This window comes from Cottoperca gobio, chromosome 1, assembly GCF_900634415.1.
Source record: "Cottoperca gobio chromosome 1, fCotGob3.1, whole genome shotgun sequence".
NCBI lineage: Eukaryota > Metazoa > Chordata > Actinopteri > Perciformes > Bovichtidae > Cottoperca > Cottoperca gobio.
Window position 1 is genome coordinate 19,430,367 of NC_041355.1, and position 19,695 is coordinate 19,450,061.

At 43.6% G+C, this 19,695-nt stretch overlaps 2 protein-coding genes across 10 annotated transcripts in view; both read left to right on the forward strand.

Moving 5' to 3' along the window:
- Positions 1 to 10,807, forward strand: part of htt (huntingtin) — a 36,283-nt gene extending 25,476 nt beyond the window's left edge. For 3 of the 9 annotated variants that reach the window (XM_029452642.1, XM_029452796.1, XM_029452955.1), the window contains 14 exons: positions 138 to 241; positions 371 to 525; positions 615 to 754; positions 844 to 926; positions 1,028 to 1,158; positions 1,376 to 1,508; positions 1,800 to 1,955; positions 2,057 to 2,247; positions 2,424 to 2,538; positions 3,229 to 3,442; positions 5,100 to 5,313; positions 6,102 to 6,264; positions 7,032 to 7,192; positions 7,750 to 10,807. In XM_029452642.1, the coding sequence (XP_029308502.1) occupies positions 138 to 241; positions 371 to 525; positions 615 to 754; positions 844 to 926; positions 1,028 to 1,158; positions 1,376 to 1,508; positions 1,800 to 1,955; positions 2,057 to 2,247; positions 2,424 to 2,538; positions 3,229 to 3,442; positions 5,100 to 5,313; positions 6,102 to 6,264; positions 7,032 to 7,192; positions 7,750 to 7,963 (2,174 nt within the window). In that variant the 3' untranslated portion in view covers positions 7,964 to 10,807. Of the gene's footprint in view, positions 1 to 137; positions 242 to 370; positions 526 to 614; positions 755 to 840; positions 927 to 1,027; positions 1,159 to 1,375; positions 1,509 to 1,799; positions 1,956 to 2,056; positions 2,248 to 2,423; positions 2,539 to 3,228; positions 3,443 to 5,099; positions 5,314 to 6,101; positions 6,265 to 7,031; positions 7,193 to 7,749 lie in introns of all 9 variants that reach the window. The other 6 variants (XM_029452575.1, XM_029452868.1, XM_029453036.1 and 3 more) reach the window with 5 other exon arrangements.
- Positions 10,808 to 12,417: 1,610 nt separating this feature from the next.
- Positions 12,418 to 19,695, forward strand: part of rgs12b (regulator of G protein signaling 12b) — a 53,399-nt gene continuing 46,121 nt past the window's right edge. The window contains 4 exon segments of the mRNA XM_029432952.1: positions 12,418 to 12,537; positions 14,184 to 15,503; positions 16,052 to 16,291; positions 16,557 to 17,576. Coding sequence (XP_029288812.1) covers positions 14,433 to 15,503; positions 16,052 to 16,291; positions 16,557 to 17,576 — 2,331 coding nt within the window. The 5' untranslated portion in view covers positions 12,418 to 12,537; positions 14,184 to 14,432.

Consider the following 19,695-nt stretch of genomic DNA (forward strand, 5'->3'; position numbering starts at 1 on the left):
CGCCAATTTTGGCCGCCCTATCGTCTCCTACTCATTACTGTATGTTTGGAATGATTCAGTAAACTCTGAATGCCACCATTAGGTCAGATTGTGCGTATTGTATTTTCTTTTGACTGGTTTTGGTGCAATATGTTTAGGCTGGAGCAGCAGGACTCAGTTTGAGGAGACCTGGGCCACACTGCTGGGGGTGCTGGTCACCCAACCCATCACTATGGACCAGGAGGAGGAGACGCAACAAGAGGTAAACGCACACAAGAATATTGTGCTCTGTGTTTCATGACACCTCATGGAATAAATTGTGGGAAACTATTCTGTTGCCCTCTCGGTCTTTCTCATCCGTCTCAATGCTCTGTTCCTCTTTTGTCTCTAGGAGGACTTGGAGCGTACCCAATTGAATGTGTTAGCAGTGCAGGCCATCACCAGCCTGGTGCTGAGTGCCATGACCCTGCCCACTGCTGGCAACCCTGCGGTCAGCTGTCTGGAACAGCAGCCCCGCAACAAGAGCCTCAAAGTCCTGGAAACACGGTAGCTATGCAGCCCTTTTCTATTAAACTGCACTAGTGGCAGAACAAGCTTTCAATGATATTTAAATTATTGTGTGTGTGTGTGCCCAGGTTTGGAAGGAAACTTGCAGTGATCAGAGGCGAGGTGGAGAGAGAGATTCAGGCTCTTGTGTCAAAGAGGGACAACGTCCATACACACCACCCGTACCATGCCTGGGACCCTGTGCCCTCGCTGTCGGCAGCCTCAGCTGGTAACACATTCACAAAGTCTGTCACTCTACCCACAGCTTCTGCACTTACACCTACCACTCTAATGTCTTGTTTAATGTGGTTTCAGCAGGCACGCTGATCAGCCATGAGAAGCTGCTACTTCAGATCAACACAGAGAGGGAGATGGGAAATATGGACTACAAACTGGGACAGGTAAAAGATGCATAAAAAAGAGGAAGTAGTGGAAGTTTGAAGAACATTGTGTTTTGGTTTAAGTAGCACAATGTTAAAAAAATAAAACCTTCCCTCTCTAGGTCTCCATCCACTCAGTGTGGCTAGGTAACAACATCACCCCACTGAGAGAGGAAGAGTGGGGTGAGGATGAAGAAGATGAAGCAGACACTCCTGCCCCCACCTCCCCACCCATATCTCCCATCAACTCTAGGTCAGTCAGACAAGACGTGCACGCAAACGTTTCTTCAGTGTCAACATGCATGCACTGAAACAAGAATACACAAAGGGTCTTACCTCTGTCTGTCTGTCTGTCTGTCTGTCTGTCTGTCTGTCTGTCTGTCTGTCTGTCTGTCTGTCTGTCTGTCTGTCTGTCTGTCTGTCTGTCTGTCTGTCTGTCTGTCTGTCTGTCTGTCTGTCTGTGTTTTCAGGAAGCATCGTGCAGGTGTGGACATTCATTCATGTTCCCAGTTTCTCCTGGAGCTCTACAGCCAGTGGCTGATCCCTGGCTCCCCGAGTAACAGGAGGACCCCGACAATCCTCGTCAGTGAAGTGGTCCGATCGGTGAGCTACGAAGTTATCATTTTACTTGTTCAGGCAGACCTTTGGTCATTCACATCAGTAAAGGAGTTCCTACAGCTGTTTATAGTTTCCAGGTTTTTCTTGAGAGAACAGTAAACAAACACTATAGTTTTCCTCACCCTGGAAACCAGACAATAAATATCCAAAGCTGCTTGTTTTTGGAAAATAAGAATTGTTTGAGGGAATCCAACAGATATGGGCACATGACTAAGTTGGGGGTCAACTCTCCTCTCACCCGCTCCTACATCTTCCCCCTCTTGTCTTCCTCTGTAGCTGCTGGCGGTGTCGGACCTGTTCACAGAGAGGAACCAATTCGACATGATGTTCTCCACCCTGATGGAACTGCAGAAGCTCCACCCGCCAGAGGACGAGATCCTCAATCAATACCTGGCGCCTGCAATCTGCAAGGCTGCTGCCGTACTGGGCATGGTGAGTATGGCTGTGTGTGTTTGGGATTGTGTTGTAGTGTCTCATTAGCCTCAAATCTGATATTCTGCTGTGTATTAACGATCTAAAATGTACATTTGTAGGACAAAGCAATAGCTGAGCCTGTGTGTCGCCTGTTGGAGACGACCCTGCGCAGCACCCACCTGCCCAGCCGCATGGGGGCTCTGCATGGAGTGCTGTATGTGTTAGAGTGTGACCTGCTGGATGACACAGCCAAACAGCTCATCCCCACTATCTCTGAGTACCTGCTGTCCAACCTCCGGGCTATCGCTCAGTGAGTATCGCTCTCACTCGGTCTGTGCAATAGGACCAAGAGTGCAATGCAACCTTTGGCCACTAGATGCTGCCCTACACATTTCAAACAAACAATCTACTGACCTTTTTCTATTTTGTTTTACTCTTAGTTATTTTCCACTCACCCTGTATGTCTCCTCTCTTTGTATGCTGCAGCTGTGTGAACCTGCATAACCAGCAGCATGTGTTGGTAATGTGCGCAGTGGCCTTCTACATGATGGAGAACTACCCTCTGGATGTAGGGGCTGAGTTTATGGCTGGAATTATACAGGTAAACATTCTGTGTATGTGTGAAGTAACATGAACTTGACTTGTTGGCAACATTACAGAATAGGTAAAAAATAACATTTTAAAAGATAAAAAGCTCCATTATTTGTTTTGTCATTGATTTATGCATTACAGTAACATTGTATTTATGTACATTAGAATCTTTACACGCATAATTAATTGGCATTAAGTGAATTAGTTGATGAGCTGGTGACCTCTTTAGCAAGTCATCGTTGTCACGCCCTCATCTAGGGATATAGAAGCACAACGTAAAAGTTAAGGTTTGTTCCTCCCCGGTCTCCAAACCAAAGTCTGACCACTGATTTGCAATTTAATAGAAAACAATTTATAGCCCTTAAAACAGTGATGTTGTGAGAAGAAGAAAAAACTGAGTCAATATAACAAATAGAATAATCCATCTCTCAAAGTGCTGACTAACCACAAGTAAAATAAACAAAGATATTACCTTAATCTGGCTCCTGAGGACACAGGAGAAAAGGGTATGACAGAAAATGGTACGGTAGAAAGGTGGTAGATAAATGCAGTCCATTTACCACAACAAAACATATTAAAGAAAATAAGACCAGAGACGTAACGACCGTATCTAGCATTATGCAGCTTTCTTTTTCCTCTTAGCAAACATGTCTCCCTCTCTCTCTTCCTTTTATCTGCCTCCTCTGTCGGCGTCTTCCAGGTGTGTGGCGTGATGGTGTCGGCCAGCGAGGACTCCACGCCCTCCGTCATCTATCACTGTGTGCTGCGCGGTCTGGAGCGCCTTTTGCTGTCAGAGCAGCTGTCCCGCGTGGACGGCGAAGCGCTGGTCAAACTCAGCGTGGACCGAGTCAACATGCCGTCGCCACACAGAGCCATGGCCGCCCTGGGCCTCATGCTCACCTGCATGTACACCGGTAAGAAGGGCTCTAACTGATCCTCCTCAAATGCAGCGTAGCATTCTGTAATGATCACTGGTGCTTCCATTACTGCTGTTGTCTTTCTCAATCCTCAAACTCTCCATGGGGGTTGGGCTAGCTGGCTAACTCACCTGCATGGGCTCTCTAAATTGTAGTCAATTACTTTTGTCATTAGTTATCCTTACATAGTAATTAAGTAATGGTTAAACTTGAAGGACTGCCAGCTTAGCTAATGTCGGTACTGCTTCAGCTTCAGTGAGGATGTGTCCCATTTCTTTCCTATGCTCCACCCTAGACCCCTGCCTTCCTAATGGTATGTACAGTAAAATGAAGTGTAGTGACCCCTCCCACACAAATGATTTGCCTTTGCTATCAACGGCTAAAAATAAGGATGTAGACGGCAGTATGAAGTAGGATATGATCTGCTGTAAAGGACACACAAAGAAAACCATGTTGCTCAAGTCTAGAGCTGCAACGATTAGTCGACTTATTGGTTATTCCATCAACGAAACAATAATCGACAACTATTTAGATCATTGATTAATTGGCATTTTTCATGCCGAAAATGCAGTTTTCAGCCTCTCAAATTTGATATCATAAGAAAACTGAATATCTTTGTGTTTTGAAGTAACAAGACATTTAAAGAAATCACCTTGGACTTTTTTTATTTTACAGACCAAAGGATTTATCTAGAAAATAATCTGCAGATGAATCGATAATGAAAATAATGTTTAGTTGCAGCCCTACTTCCACTCTCTTGGCTTCTGCTGGTGTGTCCCATTACTGTGTCCCTCACTGGAGTAGCTTGCCTCGCAGCTGAGGGTGACTAACAGTTAGGGGAAGTGTTGTGGGGAAGAACTGGGACAATCCTAAGAACACATTAGGTAGTAATATACATTGCTGCCTCTAAGCCTACTGAAATACTCACTTGCTAGTTTATGTCTGAATGTGCATGCAGCTTACAGTACATACTGCGATTGTTTACATATCTGCCCTCTGCCAGTAACGTGTACGTACTGTGAACCTCATCATGCTGACCAATACTAGAGATTTCCATTAATTAAAACTCTTTACAGCATAACAGACCTGTTTTCTTTAAGCTGACAGTGACCGTATTAAAGAACTGCTTGCTTCCTGCATGTGATGTATTCTATACATACCTCTGATATACCCTACCTCTAACCCCTACGTCGTCCCCTACTAACTCTTAGCATATTGCTGTCCATATGCTGACAGGCTAAATAACACTTTTTTGTTGCCAAGACCCAGTCAGCAAATCCTTTGAGTAAACCCGGCTCTTTAAAAATGCGATCTGATTTAAACTGTAGGCATACCTCTTTTAATGTGCAGTACAGCAAAGCAAGCTGAAGCACATTCAGGTCACAGGAGAGGATCATCTAGCATGTAATGTACCCAGGAAACGTGGCATTGAAAATGTCTCCTAATACTTTAAGAGACAGTCATTCACACAAAACCTACTTCTTAAGAAGGTGATATGACTGAAGGTAGCTCCCAGAATTTCACCAATTTTCACTTGAGGTTGACTAAATTCTGATCTGAATCTTGTGATATCAGTGTCCCCACTCTAACCTCTCCCCCACTGGTTCAACCGGTACCCCCCCCCCCCCCCCCCCTTCCCCTCTCGTCCTCTCAGCGGTGCTTGCGTCGGGTTCAGACGTGACAGGGGTTAGAGGTCAGGTTGACTGTGCCGTAGCAGAGGCGGTGGGCGTCACGGCAGGTCATGTTGGTTTCTCCTCAGGCAAGGAGAAAGCCAGCCCTGCCAGTCGCCCCTCCCACTCTGACCCTCAGGCCCCAGACAGCGAGTCGATCATTGTTGCCATGGAGAGGGTCTCTGTGCTCTTCGACAGGTACACACACTCGCACACCCTCCATTACACAAGAAATGTTCACCGTTTTATTAATAAAAACAAAAAAATGCACCCTGACTATTAAAGGGATAGGTTGGATTGTGAAGTGGGAACGTATGAGGTACTTATCCAGTCGGTGTGTTACAGTAGATCTGCACACCAGTTTGGAGGTGGAAGCAAAGAGGAGTATAGACAAAGGAGCAAAGCAATATACTGCTGTGGATGAGGCAATATTTGTTTAGGTGTACGTTTATATTTAGAATATTTTTAGCGCGTTACTTGCTGTCAGACAGCCCTTTTCCAACAGGGAAGTGAAGCAGTTATATTTGCTCTCATCACAAAACGGTCATTGTGGTGTTTTAAAGGTTTAGTTCGGATTCACCAAAGTCTGACAAAAACGGGAACAAACTAACCTGATGGCGGCAGACCAGCATCTTCTGTGTTCTGCAAGGTAAAATTACTGCTTTTGTCAATGGAGTCTGGTGGCTTTCAAGAGAGCAGAGAATAACGTCTTCAGTTCCCAATCAGAAAGGGCCGTCTGTCAGCAAGGTGAATATATTATAAAAGTAGTGTACACTTAAACTGATATTGATTTATTTTGACAAGAATATGTTTTGATGCTGCCTCAGTCCACAGCAGTATATTGCTTTATATCCCTTTTTTAATTTTCAGCTTTCTTCCTTCATCTTTGACCTCTATGGGTTTGTGGCGGCCAAAATAATTTGATGGTGGAAGCTGATACGTTTTCACAAACCGTAGCCTTCATCATTTGGGTTTCCTGTTTGCAGGATCCGGAAAGGTTTACCCAGCGAGGCTCGTGTGGTGTCCAGGATTCTGCCCCAGTTTCTGGACGACTTCTTCCCGCCGCAGGACGTCATGAACAAGGTCATCGGAGAGTTCCTGTCCAATCAGCAACCTTACCCACAATTCATGGCCACTGTCGTCTACAAGGTCAGCAGCAGGACATGCAAATGAATAAATCACTCCACCATTTTAATGCATTTCATGCGCAATAACGAGATTAAAAACGTAATAACATTCTGTACATGAGGCTCACAAGGCAAAAACGGAATCCGATTATATTTCATTCATTAACTTGCATTATTAAATCTAATTCTTTGACCACAGAAATGCTGCAGTTTGATTCTTGCAAGGAGCATTAGAGAGAATTTCAATGAAGTCCAGTCTCAAAACAGAGTTACCAAGTAACAACTGTACCGACGGCCCCGGCCAGCTCTTTTGTTGTCCAATCAGACAATAAGTTGTCGAGACAACATCAAGCTGGAGCTAAGACGGTGTGTTCCAGTTGTCCAGGGATTTAACATTAAGAATAATTGTGCAGTGCGAGCTGTAGAATTTGGAGTAGAAAAAAGTATGCAGCAGCATGATTTAGCCATGCTTATATTAACATACAAGTTATCCATAGACGTATAAACACCTACTGAGAATCTGCTGCTGAATTACTCTCCTTAAACACAAGCGAGTGTCTGCTTCAGGGAAGGGGAGCTCTTTACGAGTCATCTGGTGTACAGCGTACCTGAAATGCTGCCTGTTCTCAGAATATTAACATTTATTGTTGCCAGACCTAAAAAAAACAAACTCAAGTTAATCAGCTGCTTTTGTAAGATCATGTTTTTATTCCTTCAACTTATGAACATCTTTCAAAAGTCATTGCAATCTATTTGTCTAATTCTTCTCCGCTCTGCACCCACCTCCAGGTTTTCCAGACACTACATGCCACAGGCCAGTCTTCTATGGTGCGAGACTGGGTGCTGCTGTCTTTGTCCAACTTCACTCAGAGGACACCAGTAGCCATGGCCATGTGGAGCCTCTCCTGTTTCTTTGTCTCTGCTTCCACCTCCCAGTGGATCTCAGCCCTGTATCCTTTCATGACATGAATCCCATGATTGGGTCTGTTGAATCTATTAGGGATAGGCATTTCAAGTTCAATATTCACTGGGAACCACACGCACACTGGGTTGTAGACTACTTTACTACATGCTAACTTTACCTAGCGGAGTTTGCACTCCACCCACTTCTTTCTATTTGGTTTTTAAGGAGTTCCACACAGAACCTTTGATGACTGTAGTCTTTACATGAAAGCAGAGTGGAGCTCAGATTTGCCCCACTCCAGTCTTAATTTTTGACCGCTCCGCTAACATTGCAGGCGCCTGTTTAAAAAAATAAAAATGATTAGATGAGACAATAGTTTCATTAAGTATCTGATTTACATTTTCCCATTCTCGTGAACGCAATATCTCAGGAACACCATGAGAGAATTTCACAATAACGTCTAATAGGATAAAATGAGGAAGTGATGACATTTTGAACTATTCGAAAATCATAATCCATTCTTAATCCAGACGGTTTGTGGGGATGTAGCCGCAAAATGTAAATGTTCAGTTTGTTGTCCTTAACCCCCCTGCTCTCTACCAGACTGCCACACGTGATCAGCCGTATGGGCTCCAGTGAGGTGGTGGACGTTAACCTGTTCTGCCTGGTGGCCATGGATTTCTACCGGCACCAGATTGACGAGGAGCTCGACCGCAGAGCTTTCCAGTCCGTCTTTGAGACCGTGGCCTCGCCAGGCAGCCCTTATTACCAGCTGCTGGGCTGTCTGCAGTCAATCCACCAGGACACATCACTCTGAAGGGCAACTGGGCTGAGATGGACATGAAGGCACAGAGCGAGGCCGGGGGGGATGAAGCACGGGGAGAAAAGTGGATTAGAGTGGGAAATGTAGTAGGGTAAGAAATTAGATCTCCATGTACACCTCCCCCTTGAGCTGGAGGGGGGGAACAGAATGTTTCATTAGCAAAACCTGCTGTAGCCTCACCCCTTTCCCTTCTTTACACTGACGTCAAATGAGTAGAACTACTGAAGGCACCGGGATGAATTCAGTGCAGTGAGCATAGAGGAAAACCATGTGGAGAACCGAATCATGTCAGTTTTAGAGCATATGTCTGAAGAGTTCACCTAATATGAAGGACACGGGCTGCAAAACCTTCAAACTGTGGTCCCGCCCCCCACACAGACCATTCCTTGAGACGAATGACAGCACCTTGAACACCTCCTCCTACCCAGCACCTTGATTAAAAACATACAAATAACAATAATCAAACAGAAATTGGATTAGATTATTTTCCTGTGAGGACTTGCTTGAGTATTGTGATGTCAGTAAAGTAAAATAGAGAAGAAAAAAAAGTATTTACTATATTTAAAGTTTCAATGCATCTATTTTTCAGTGCGTTTTGTTAAAGAGTGCTTAAGGTCTGGTTAGGACACTGACAATGGGCTGACACACAAAGGGTCAGAAATGCCTGCTTAATGTTGTCAATAATTAGTATCTTTGAAGACCTTTTTTAATATTTAAGTTACTTGTGGTCATTTACACACACAAGTTGAATAGTAAATATTTTATGTGTAAGAATGATCAATAATAGCCATAGTATTTTTTTCTCTCCAATGATGATGAGAAGCAGGGGATGGACGTTGAGCAACATGTTTGCACCCATTTCAGCAAGTTGCTACAATTTGTGTATCTGTGCAGTGGCCTATTCTGGATGTTATAAAGACAAAGAACTAGACAGCTAAAAATCTCCATATGTTTCTGTGTGTTCAAAATGATACATAGTTTTAACTAACGGCCCATGTTCCAACACTTAGACAGTGGGGAAACAAATACCAAAATTGCAGTGATGTCATTTATTTTATTTGTTTTAAACCAGTAGCAGGCGGGGAGAAGCATTTCCTCTTATGATTTATATCATACTGCTTATATCTGTCTAGTCTTTTTATTTTATTGTATGCTCCCCCATGCACCTGAATGATTCCACCTGTCAATTTCTTGTACTCTTAATTCTCAGGATGTAAGACGTGACTATTGTTGTTGTAATAAGACTGGAAGTGATTTACAGTCATCTTTAAATGGAGTTACCTTCGTATCGTGTCAACAAAAAAAAATTAAGTAATATGAAAGCCATGGTGCATGATAAAATAGGAGCTGTGTAAAGATTGAGATCTTTTAAAATAGATGGTAAGATGATGTGATTCTTTTCTGTCTGTCTTGAAACACGATAAAAAAATAACAATCAGTGACTCGGCAGACGGCAGGAAGCTACGAGCTTATAGTATTTTATTGAAGACTTGACCTTGAGTTGCCTGGGAGTGTGCTGGGCGGCGTTACTCTGTACATACACTTGCCTTAGATAAAGACTGAATATATATGTATGTCCTGTACACTGAAAGCTTGAAAGCATGCTTAGCATTACTGCTATTTTTCTTGCATAGTCCTTAATACTGTATTTCCATGGGGGGTACGGTTGCCATGACACTTGTGTGGAAGAGATGTGACACAATCCAAAGGGAGCCTTGTAACCTTAGCGACCAACCGCAGCTTTGACAAATCAACAGATGAGAAAGTGTAGCGTCGTGATGCCACGTTGACAGCGGGAGTTTTTCTGTTTTTGTTGAGCTTTAAATATTGTTTTGTCTCGGTTAAAGATTGGTAAATATTCCATCATTCATCGTCGTCTTTGTGCAGAATATTAAATACACCTAGCACTTAAAAACGTGGAAGTTTCTCTGCTGTGCTTTCTGATATGCAACAGTACATAAAACATCACAGTAATTTGTATGTTCAATATGTTTCCACTTTCTAACCGTCACAGCAATGTCACTAACTTCCTTCTGAAATGATGTGTTCACACAATGACTGCGTCCTCTGCAGCTGTCATTGAACTTCCATTGTGAGGCCTCCCTGAAGTGGATTGAATAAATCCTGTTCTTCAGTTTGGACTCGTGTGGGGAGAAAAACTGAGGATGACTGTAAACCTGTTTTCTGCACTACTTATACTCCTAAAGAAATCATTCAAAGCAGGATCGAGAATGTTCTTTTCATCTGGTCTTTCATAATCTTCCCCAGGAATAAGAAGAGAAAGACTGACTGGGGACCCCTGCAGGGGGTAATACGATTACCCAGAAATCTTTTGTGGTTTTGGAAGGTGGGCGTGGAGGTCGTGGACAAAGGTCACGTTCAACTGATTTAACATGCTTCCTTTTTAAGACTTTGGCCACTTCAATTGTTTTTGTCTAATAAAGGCTGAGAACCACTGTTAAAGGTGTTCTCTGCCAAGTTCTTAACATGCTCCACAATGTCAGCTGTCTTTGCAATTAGCATGTTGGTGCTTAGCTTTTAAAGAATACCTCTTTTCCCCTCTTTCTAGAGAGCAGTTGGGTGACTGACTTGCCACAGCTGTGATTTATACAATTATTCTAAAGGTGGTAATAGAAGTACAGACTGCAAATTATGTGATTCCCCTTTACAGTTCCTCGTCTGGATCCTCAACAGGACCGTGGAGCCTCCTTTACATCTTGTTTTAATTTTTTACAATGGTCTGTAAAAAAAACTAAAGTGTATTTCAGTTGATTTTAAAGAGATTAAGCACTGCATATGGTCTGTTGTAGAAATAATAAATTATTTAAAGATGTTGAACTTGTGTGATGTTTCTGAATTGGAGAGTTGTAATTAAGCTTAACTACTAAAGGTGTTTCCATATATAGATGTTACAAACACGACTGCTGTGAGTGTGAGCGAGAGACAATCGACCTGTTACAGTTCTGCCACGCTGTGCCTCGTCTCTCTGTCAGAGAGAACAAGCTGTTGCTAGTTAACTCAGATCAGCCAGACGGGCGACAAATAGCCAAACAGAGAAAATACATGATTTACCAAAAAGATGCATTGTAGCATATTTAATTTGAAGCCTGTTATCAGACTTTAAATGAACTCTTAACTGACCTACTGACACAAAGTATTACATGTTGCACAATTCCCTTTTGTCAGCCAGGCTCTAATTCCCTTTTTATAGGCTACACAGTATGAAAACATATGTTGCTCTTATTTTACAGCACTCATTAAGATGGGTGGTTCATGATTAAAAGGTATTAACAGGATTACCAGACAGCTGCCATATGGTTCAGGAAATCACCACGGCACAGGTATTAAGCAACTGCACATGGCAAACACTTTTTATAGCTGAACATTATAAAGGATTTCATCATGTCATCTGTATGAGTAGCACGTTGCATATCATTTACAAAACGATGAACGTCACAAAGCTGAACAGATTGGTTTTGGAAAGAAAATCAACTCGTGTCCCAAAAATGTTTGATATTTTTTTATAAACCTTATTGTAACTATATTTGGGCTGCAACTAATGATTATTTCTATTCTCGATTAATCTGACGATTATTTTCTAGATTAATCTATTAATTGTTTGGTCTACAAAACGTCAGAAAGGAGTGAAAAATGTCCATCCCAGTTTCTCAAAGTCAAAAGGTGAAGTCTTGTTTTGTCAGTCCAAAACCAAAAGATATTAATTTAATGATACAAAAACAGAAAAGCAGGAAATCTCCATATTTGAGAGGCTGAAAATGGCATTTTATGCTCTTTTTTTGCATGAAAAATGACTTAACAATTAATCAATTATCAAAAGAGTTTGTGATTATTTTGCTGTCGATCGACTGATCGATTAGTTAGTTGTTCCAACTCTAATTATATATTGCAAAATATTAACAATCAGCTAAAAAATGTTTGGATGAACCAACATGTGCTGTGATTTGCTGTCTTTCTGGTTTGAAAAGCATTTTAAGTAAAAAGGTTTAGCTGCAACAATAACACTCGTCCACATTACATACACGTTGAAGTGGACACTCCGACATGCAGATGTCTTGCTGAAGTAAATGTCTTTAGTTTAATTCACTAGCTGTGACGTGTTGGGTGGGGCTTCTCACTGCTGCCTTGTGTTGATGCTTTTCAAATTGTACAAGTGTTAGCTGTAGGACAGTTTAAGGACCTTCAACCCCAAAAATCAAGATATAGACTCATTCCACGTCTCAGCAACTAGAGAAACTTCCCAGATACATTATTATAAGAGATAGTGTGCCTGTGTCTAAGTGTAGTTAATGAACTGTAAGGGGGGGAAACAAGTTTAAAAATGCATTTTCTTCATCATGTTTGAAGTTTCCCCCTCTGACCACCACCCCCCTCCGCGGCCCACTCTAAACACACCTCCCTCTCCTCCAGTCCTCCTCCTCTTAAGGCTACTTCGCCAGATGGTGCAGCCTTTTCTTTTGTTTACCCATCGTCCCCGAGTTTACCTAACTAACCCTTAACTACCAAACTATGGAAACTGCCCGAGCAGCATCATCGTCGGACACCGACAAGTAAGTCGTTTTTTTTTATCTCCCGCTGAGTGAAGCCGCTAGACCAAACACATTGTCGGAACATTAAAACAGAGACCTGCATCCACCTTTTACTTAGCTATCCCAGCTTTACAACTCAGACGTATTGTAGCCAGCTGTTGTCGTTTGCTTTCTCGTTGCGTGATGGTAAAAGACAGATCGATACATGCAGCCTGCTTTCCAATAATAATCCCAATAGTTGCAACAGCGGATTAAGGTTGACGCTCTCGTGCAGCTGGGTTTTGACACCTGAGGAATATGCTACTGTTGGTCATTTTATCTGTGATTTCTCAAACTAACTTTTGTCAATTTATCCCACATAACTGTTCTCCGTGTGACCGACAGCTCTGAAAACCAATGACAGGATGTACAAATCTGTGTACACCGCCGTTACCATAGTTACAGGCCGACATTCCAAAAAACTGGAAATCGGGGGGCGGGACTAAAGTTTAAGCACGGGTGGGTGCACTTTTGAACAGCAAGTCACGGCAAGAAACTTTTTTTTGTTACTTTGGTGAATTGACTGATACAAAGCATGCACTTCAGAGTGTAAAGTGACAAACACATAGTTGTTAATTTAGTTCAAAAGCGAGCATTGCGACCAGTTCTAACGTGTAGCTTTGCTAGCATGTGCAGCTAACTAAGCTAACGGTAACGCGTCAGCTAATCTCTGCTAACGGTAACTTTTTCTTTACAGTTTTTTAGTGAATGTTTTCGACTATTTAACAACAAATTGGTGTCTAACTCAAACCAAAGCCGTCAATGTTGATAAGCGAATTTAAAAGTTACCCTGAAGTTCCAGTTGTTGTAGGCTGGGTCTGTCTAATTTTACCTGCATGCCTGCCAGGTGTGTAAACGCCTCTGGTTTAAAAAAAAAAAGAAACATTATTTCCTATTGGACATAGCTGCACTGACTCCACCCTGCACAGGTGTGGCTGTGTGTTCGGTCCCTTCCCATTAACATGCGATATTAAATTAAACCAGTAATAACAGTATAATGCTTTTCATTGATATTTTAGACGGTTTTATATCTATATTTAGCTTTTATGCTCAGATTGTGTGTTTGATGTGTGGAATAGAAGCATCTTTGAAACTCAGGTAGAGGCAGCAAGAGCATGTTAAAGGGAACACCAGCTAAAGAAAATATTTCCTATGGCCTAGGAAAGTTCAATCATTATTTGTGAACATGAGCTCCTCTCTCTCAAGGCCAGAAACCAGAGAAGTAAGTCTCAAACTTGCGACGTCATCAAGTATAAAGTCTAGAGCTGCTCCATAGACAATAAACAGGAGACTGATTTTGTGACCCACATAACGTTTGTTTTCTTTTTATACCAAACTGAGATTTGCTCTATTGAAGTGTTCTCAGTTCTAAAACAGATAATGTACTCATATGTGCTCTTAATGTCATCTGTAACATCTTTCCCAATTCATTCAATTGAGACGTTTCATACTCTAAACTTGATAACATCACTCATTTGAGTTTTAGCACTCTAGTTTTTGGATTTGGGTGAGAGTTTACTAATATTTTTGCATGTATAAATAACATGTATGATTTTTGAAAATGGGCGCAGCAGTCCTTTTAAGGAGGAAAAGGCTCTCATGACTGATTCTCTTCTGTCGTGCTGCAGGTAACTGAGCCTGTGAATTGGGAGAGAGAGAGAGAGTGACACCAGGATGGGAATGCTATAGTAGCAACTCCGTGCCAAAACTGAGGACCATCTTTCACCCCTCTGCTGCATTTAGTACCGCTGCTCATTTTTATCGTAGCAGCTCGACAGCAGAGCAGTTTGACAAAACGTTGGATAATGCCCTGCGTTCCTGCTTGAGCAGAACCTAGGGATGTATAATGACTGAATGAATTGAAACGTACTGAATCGATGGACAAGAGGAAGTTCCCTGGCACAATGTACAGGCAAGGGGACACGTCATCCAAAAGACGCCCGGGTGGTGGAAGTGCAACACCCTCCTCCTCTATGCAGCAGGGTCGTATCCGGGCTGTGGAGGTGGCGAGAGGAAGAACTGGGTACGGCTTTACTCTGTCAGGCCAAGGTCCATGTGTCCTCAGCTGCATCCTGAAAGGGAGCCCTGCAGACTATGTAGGTTTGCGTTCAGGAGACCACATCCTCTCCGTCAATGACATCAACGTCTCCAAGGCGTCGCATGAAGATGTGGTCAAACTGATTGGACGCTGCTCTGGTGTCCTGAAACTGGTCATCGCTGAGGGAGAACGCCACAGGCGGCACCATCACCACCATCAACGCACCGCTGGAACTCGTCACCATAGCAGCAACACGGTGGCAGCATCTTACCTGGACTCATGCTCAAGTGATGATGAGTTGGATGGTTTCTATGACAACAGTGTTAACAACAACAACAACAGCAGGTCAGGCTGTGGAGCCCGCGGGGGGTGGTGCAAACCCAAAGTGGATTCTAAGCAGCTGGGCATCAACAGGGCGGAGAAGGTTGTAGCGGAGCTGCAGTCCGGGGGGATTTTTAACATGATCTTTGAGAACTCCAGCCAGTCCTCCAGCAGCTCAGACAAGGACAGACCCGGGGCCAGCTCATCATCAAAGCCACGTCCGCTGTCTGATCCAGAGTTGCCTCCGTATAGGACCTCCTCCCGTTCCCAGAGCAACCCCAACCTGCTCTCCGAGGAGGAGATGGCCCAAGTTCTGAATGACGACTCAGTCTTCCTGGACGCAGACTTCCGTCATCTCCACCTTCAACACCACGAAGAAGAGCAAGACTTGGATGTAGGAGATGGTGGCGACTTGTGCCTCGAGCCCAGCGAGGGCATCCTCAATGTGGGCATGATTGTTGGCTATCTGGGCTCCATTGAGCTGGCCTCCATCGGGGCCAGTTTAGAGAGTGACAGCCTGCAAGCCATCAGATGCAGCATGAGGCGCCTCCGGGCCGAGCAGAAGATCCATTCACTGGTCCTTATGAAGGTGCGATTGAATGTTTTGTAAACCATCTGATGATAATAACTTGTTGACTATATATTTTTTATTTAGGGAAAACTGATTAAGTGAAGATTTGATCATACTCATTTACATGTAAAGTTCTGTTGCATAAACTGCCTTAAGCTTCAAACTCAAGTTGTTATTCCCTAAGCTCAGAGGTTAATTTATGAGCGTTGCATAAAGCTTTTCATGTGCTTTTCTTCGCTAAGTGTTGGCACTAAGGAGATACTCTCATAATACAGCACATGTGCACTTCAGTTACCATAGTTACACTTCACTCGCATCCTCATCCTTTAACGTTACTTAATATTTAAGTAGCTATTGGCAAACATTTAGATTTGGTAAATCCTTATGGGGAATATATGCATTTATGAACCGGGCACTAGAAGACAAGATTACTTTATGTCAGAAGTATAAACACAGTGTCTCAACATGGGAAGTTTGTCATGTTGTTGTGAGTTGTGTCTGGTAACTGTGATTGTCTCATTAGTTTCCCTGGTGTCATATTGTAACATGTAACTATATCCTCCCAGGTAATGCACGACAGTGTGCGTCTGTGCAGTGACAGAGGTCAGGTTCTGGCCACCTACCCCGCAGAAAAACTTGCCTTCAGCGCCTGCTGTCCTGATGACCGTCGATTCTTCGGACTGGTCACGATGCAGGCCACTGACGACCATGACGATTTTCACTTCAACAACGAAAGAGATGAAGAGGGCAGTTTGAGGACTTCCTGTCACGTGTTCATCGTGGACCCAGACCTCTGTCACCACCAGGTAGAGAGACAGTGATGATAAGGGGTTACAAATCACAGATAACTATTTTATCACACCAATATTAATTTAGTACTACATTTATATCAATAAATATAGTCTAAAATACCAAATTATGATTTAAATGAGGTCTGATCAAGCTAAATAAGCCTACATATACTAACAGCTACATTGTATATAAATAGAAACAGCTGGCAAGAATTCTAACATTCTAACATACATTTTAGAAAATGTCTACTCATCGACGGACCATCTGTTGTTTCCTAAGGTCCATTTAGGTGTAGCGAGGAGGTTTGGCTTCGAGTGCACCCCGGACCAAGACACAGGAGGCTGCCTGGAATTCCCGCCCAGCTCTCAGCCTCTCCTCCAGTTTGTCTCCGTCCTATACCGGGACATGGGGGACAATATTGAGGGCGTCCGCGCCCGGGCCTTCCACGATCCAGACAACGACGCTCAGCAGAACCACAGCACCAGCAGCAACAGCGACAGTGGGATCGGCAACTTTTTACCAGAAGAGAAGAGCAACAGAGTGCTTTTAGTCGACCTTGGGGGTCCTCCGAACCACAACCACATCTCTGGGCCACGCCACTGGGATAGCCCACCTTCGTCCCAGCAGGCCTGGAGCCCCACCCTCGGAGCCGCAGCCCCTCACCCCCCTCCTCCTCCTCCGCCGCCAGCTCTGAGAAACGGCCACTACCGTCACGAGCCTCACCTGGCTGACCTCCCTCACCCTCTCCCCTTGGCTCACCACGATGTCCCCGGCAGGCATTCACGAGGGGTCCACCCACACCACTACTCACCAGGGAAGCGGGGAGGAGCTGTGGGGGGAGGAGAAAAAAGAGGGGGTGGAGGTGCAGGGGCAGGGGTGGAGCCGCAGCGGTGGCTGCCAGTCCATGTGCTGAGAGACTGGCGTCAGCAGCACCACCACAGCCACCTCCAGGGTGTCAGCAGCGATCAGGAGTCCTACGCAGAATCCACCGACGGATGGTCATCAGCGAACTGCAGCACCCTGCCCCCACCCATGAATAAGATCCCGGCCGACCGCTACAGGGCCCCGCTGGCCCCCGGAGACCACCTGCCACCACCTGGAGGGAGCCAACCTCCTCTTCCTCCTCCTCCTCCTCCTCCTCCTCCTCCTCCCCATCCCCACTCCCACACCCACCGGCTGGCTGCTCAGAAAGATGAGTGGGCTAAGAAAATTTTTGGTACTGGAGACCGGGAGAGAGCTGGAGCAGAGAGAGGTGAAAGAGAGAAGAAACGAGGGAATGCAAAGGAGGGAGACAAAAAGGTACACTTTTGATTCAATTATTAACGTCTTGTACTTAGTAAAACCCTTAATTTTCCTGCTGATTACATATTTTATTAGTTGTTCTTCCAAATGTTCAGCCCAATACATGGTGAGTCCTTCTACAATACTGCATTCAGTAATGTGTAACGCTGTGCCAGTTTGTGGACTGTGGGCTTTTGGAAGAGGTGTGTTAAAACTGACCGTGAGATGAGAAGCCCGGACAGCAGGTAGCATCCCCCATCACACACCCCTGCTGTGGAAATTTACTTTGACTCGAGTGTGTCCAAGACTACAGTTTATTGAGGCTGTAAATCCATCTGTGTTCGTCCCACTGCTCTCCATCGCATTCCCACCCTCTCCTCTTTACAGCCTCGCTTTTAACTCATTCAGTCCTTGGACAAAGTTTCTCTCTCGCTCACATAGTAAAACTGTTCGGTTGTTTTGAAAGTTGCGATGAACCTTGTCCACCCCACCAAACATCCCTGCATTACATTGAATAATGCGAACGCTTCACTTGGCTCTTTCCACAGTCTTAGTACAAGTGGATTGATAAGTTATTAATCCCCACTGCTCCAGTATCAGATCATGTATTATGCACTAGGCCGACATCTGCCTTCACCTGTTTCCCATCGTAATGAGACTCAACAGCAGAGCAGGCTGTAGACCAGTGTTTGAATTAGTTCAAGCTGCTATTGGCTTACATTCAAAATGATCCAAACACATGGTTACATTAGTGATGTGACAAACAGTAAATGTTCAACTATTCCAATTAAGATTAGAGCTGCAACGATTAGTCGAGCGACGGGAAAATAAACAACAACTATTTTGGTAATGGATCGATCGTTAAAGTAATTCTTCATGCAAAGAAGGCAGAATGTGTTTTCAGCCTCTCAAATACGGAGATTTCCTGCTTTTCTTCATTGTTTTTTTATCATACTTAAGTGAATATGTTTGGACCGACAAAACAAGACTAAATACATCACCTTAGACTTTGAGAAACTGGGATAGACATTTTATAGGCCAAACGATAAATCTATTAAGTTAGAAAATAATCGGCATAATAATCAGATGAATCTTTTGTATTATGTGATGATTCAAATAACTGCTGTTTGCAGCCCTAATTAAGACATTGGCTGCATTATATTGGTGAGCAGACATGTCCTTCTGCTTTGAGAAGTGTTGCTGATACACTACATTGTTGACTGTTTATTGTTTCCAGACAGTAGAGAGGAAGAGATACAGACAAAGATATATCCAGACTAACAGGACTCCTTCTGTATTAATCTCTCTGCAGCCCATCTGAATCATAAGGAGTATTTATGGAACAGTTGCATTGTCTACATTCATGTATTAGAACCAAGGTTAGACTTGTTTCCTTGATAGTGAAGGAGGCTGTGGTAAACAGACAGGGTCCCAGGGACCCCCAGGGGACAATCAGAGGAAGTGTTTACAAGGCCAGGGTAGAGGCTGACAGGGACAGGAAGGTGGATGTTAACCCCTCTGAACAATGTCCTCTCACTGGAGACTCAGAACTTTGGAGGTTGTCAAAAATAAAAGAACTGCTGATTCTGCTGTGACACTTGTAGTTGTTCTCCTGACTTTCAATACTTTATTATAAGTACATGTGTTTTACAACTGACTTGTTATACTTAAAGGTAATACAGTGCATTATCCTTAATGTATTTGTAGTGTTTGCCACATGGTGGCACTGTTTCACTATCTAAACTTCCATAAACCTCCTGCACTGTCATGACCGTCCATGGGAAACTCATTTAGAATGGGATTAAAGAAAAGCGACACATCCATTTTGGAAGTCCCTTGGTAAATAACGGTTATCTGTCCACACAGAACGCACACATGTTGCTGATCTGCTTACATGGCAGAAATGAAATTTGAGAAACTCATTGTGGATTTAACGTCTTTGAATGTATTAAATACAGAAGACACAAAACAGGCAGTTGAATCCTGACTCTTGAAATGTGATACAGTGCTTTCCCCCTTATGTGTTTTAGCATTAAAGACATAACAATTTAATGGTGTTGACTGTGCCTGTAAGGCTTTGGCACATCAGCCAAAAGCTCTAGTGCAGCCACACCCATAACAAGTGAAATCATCACTT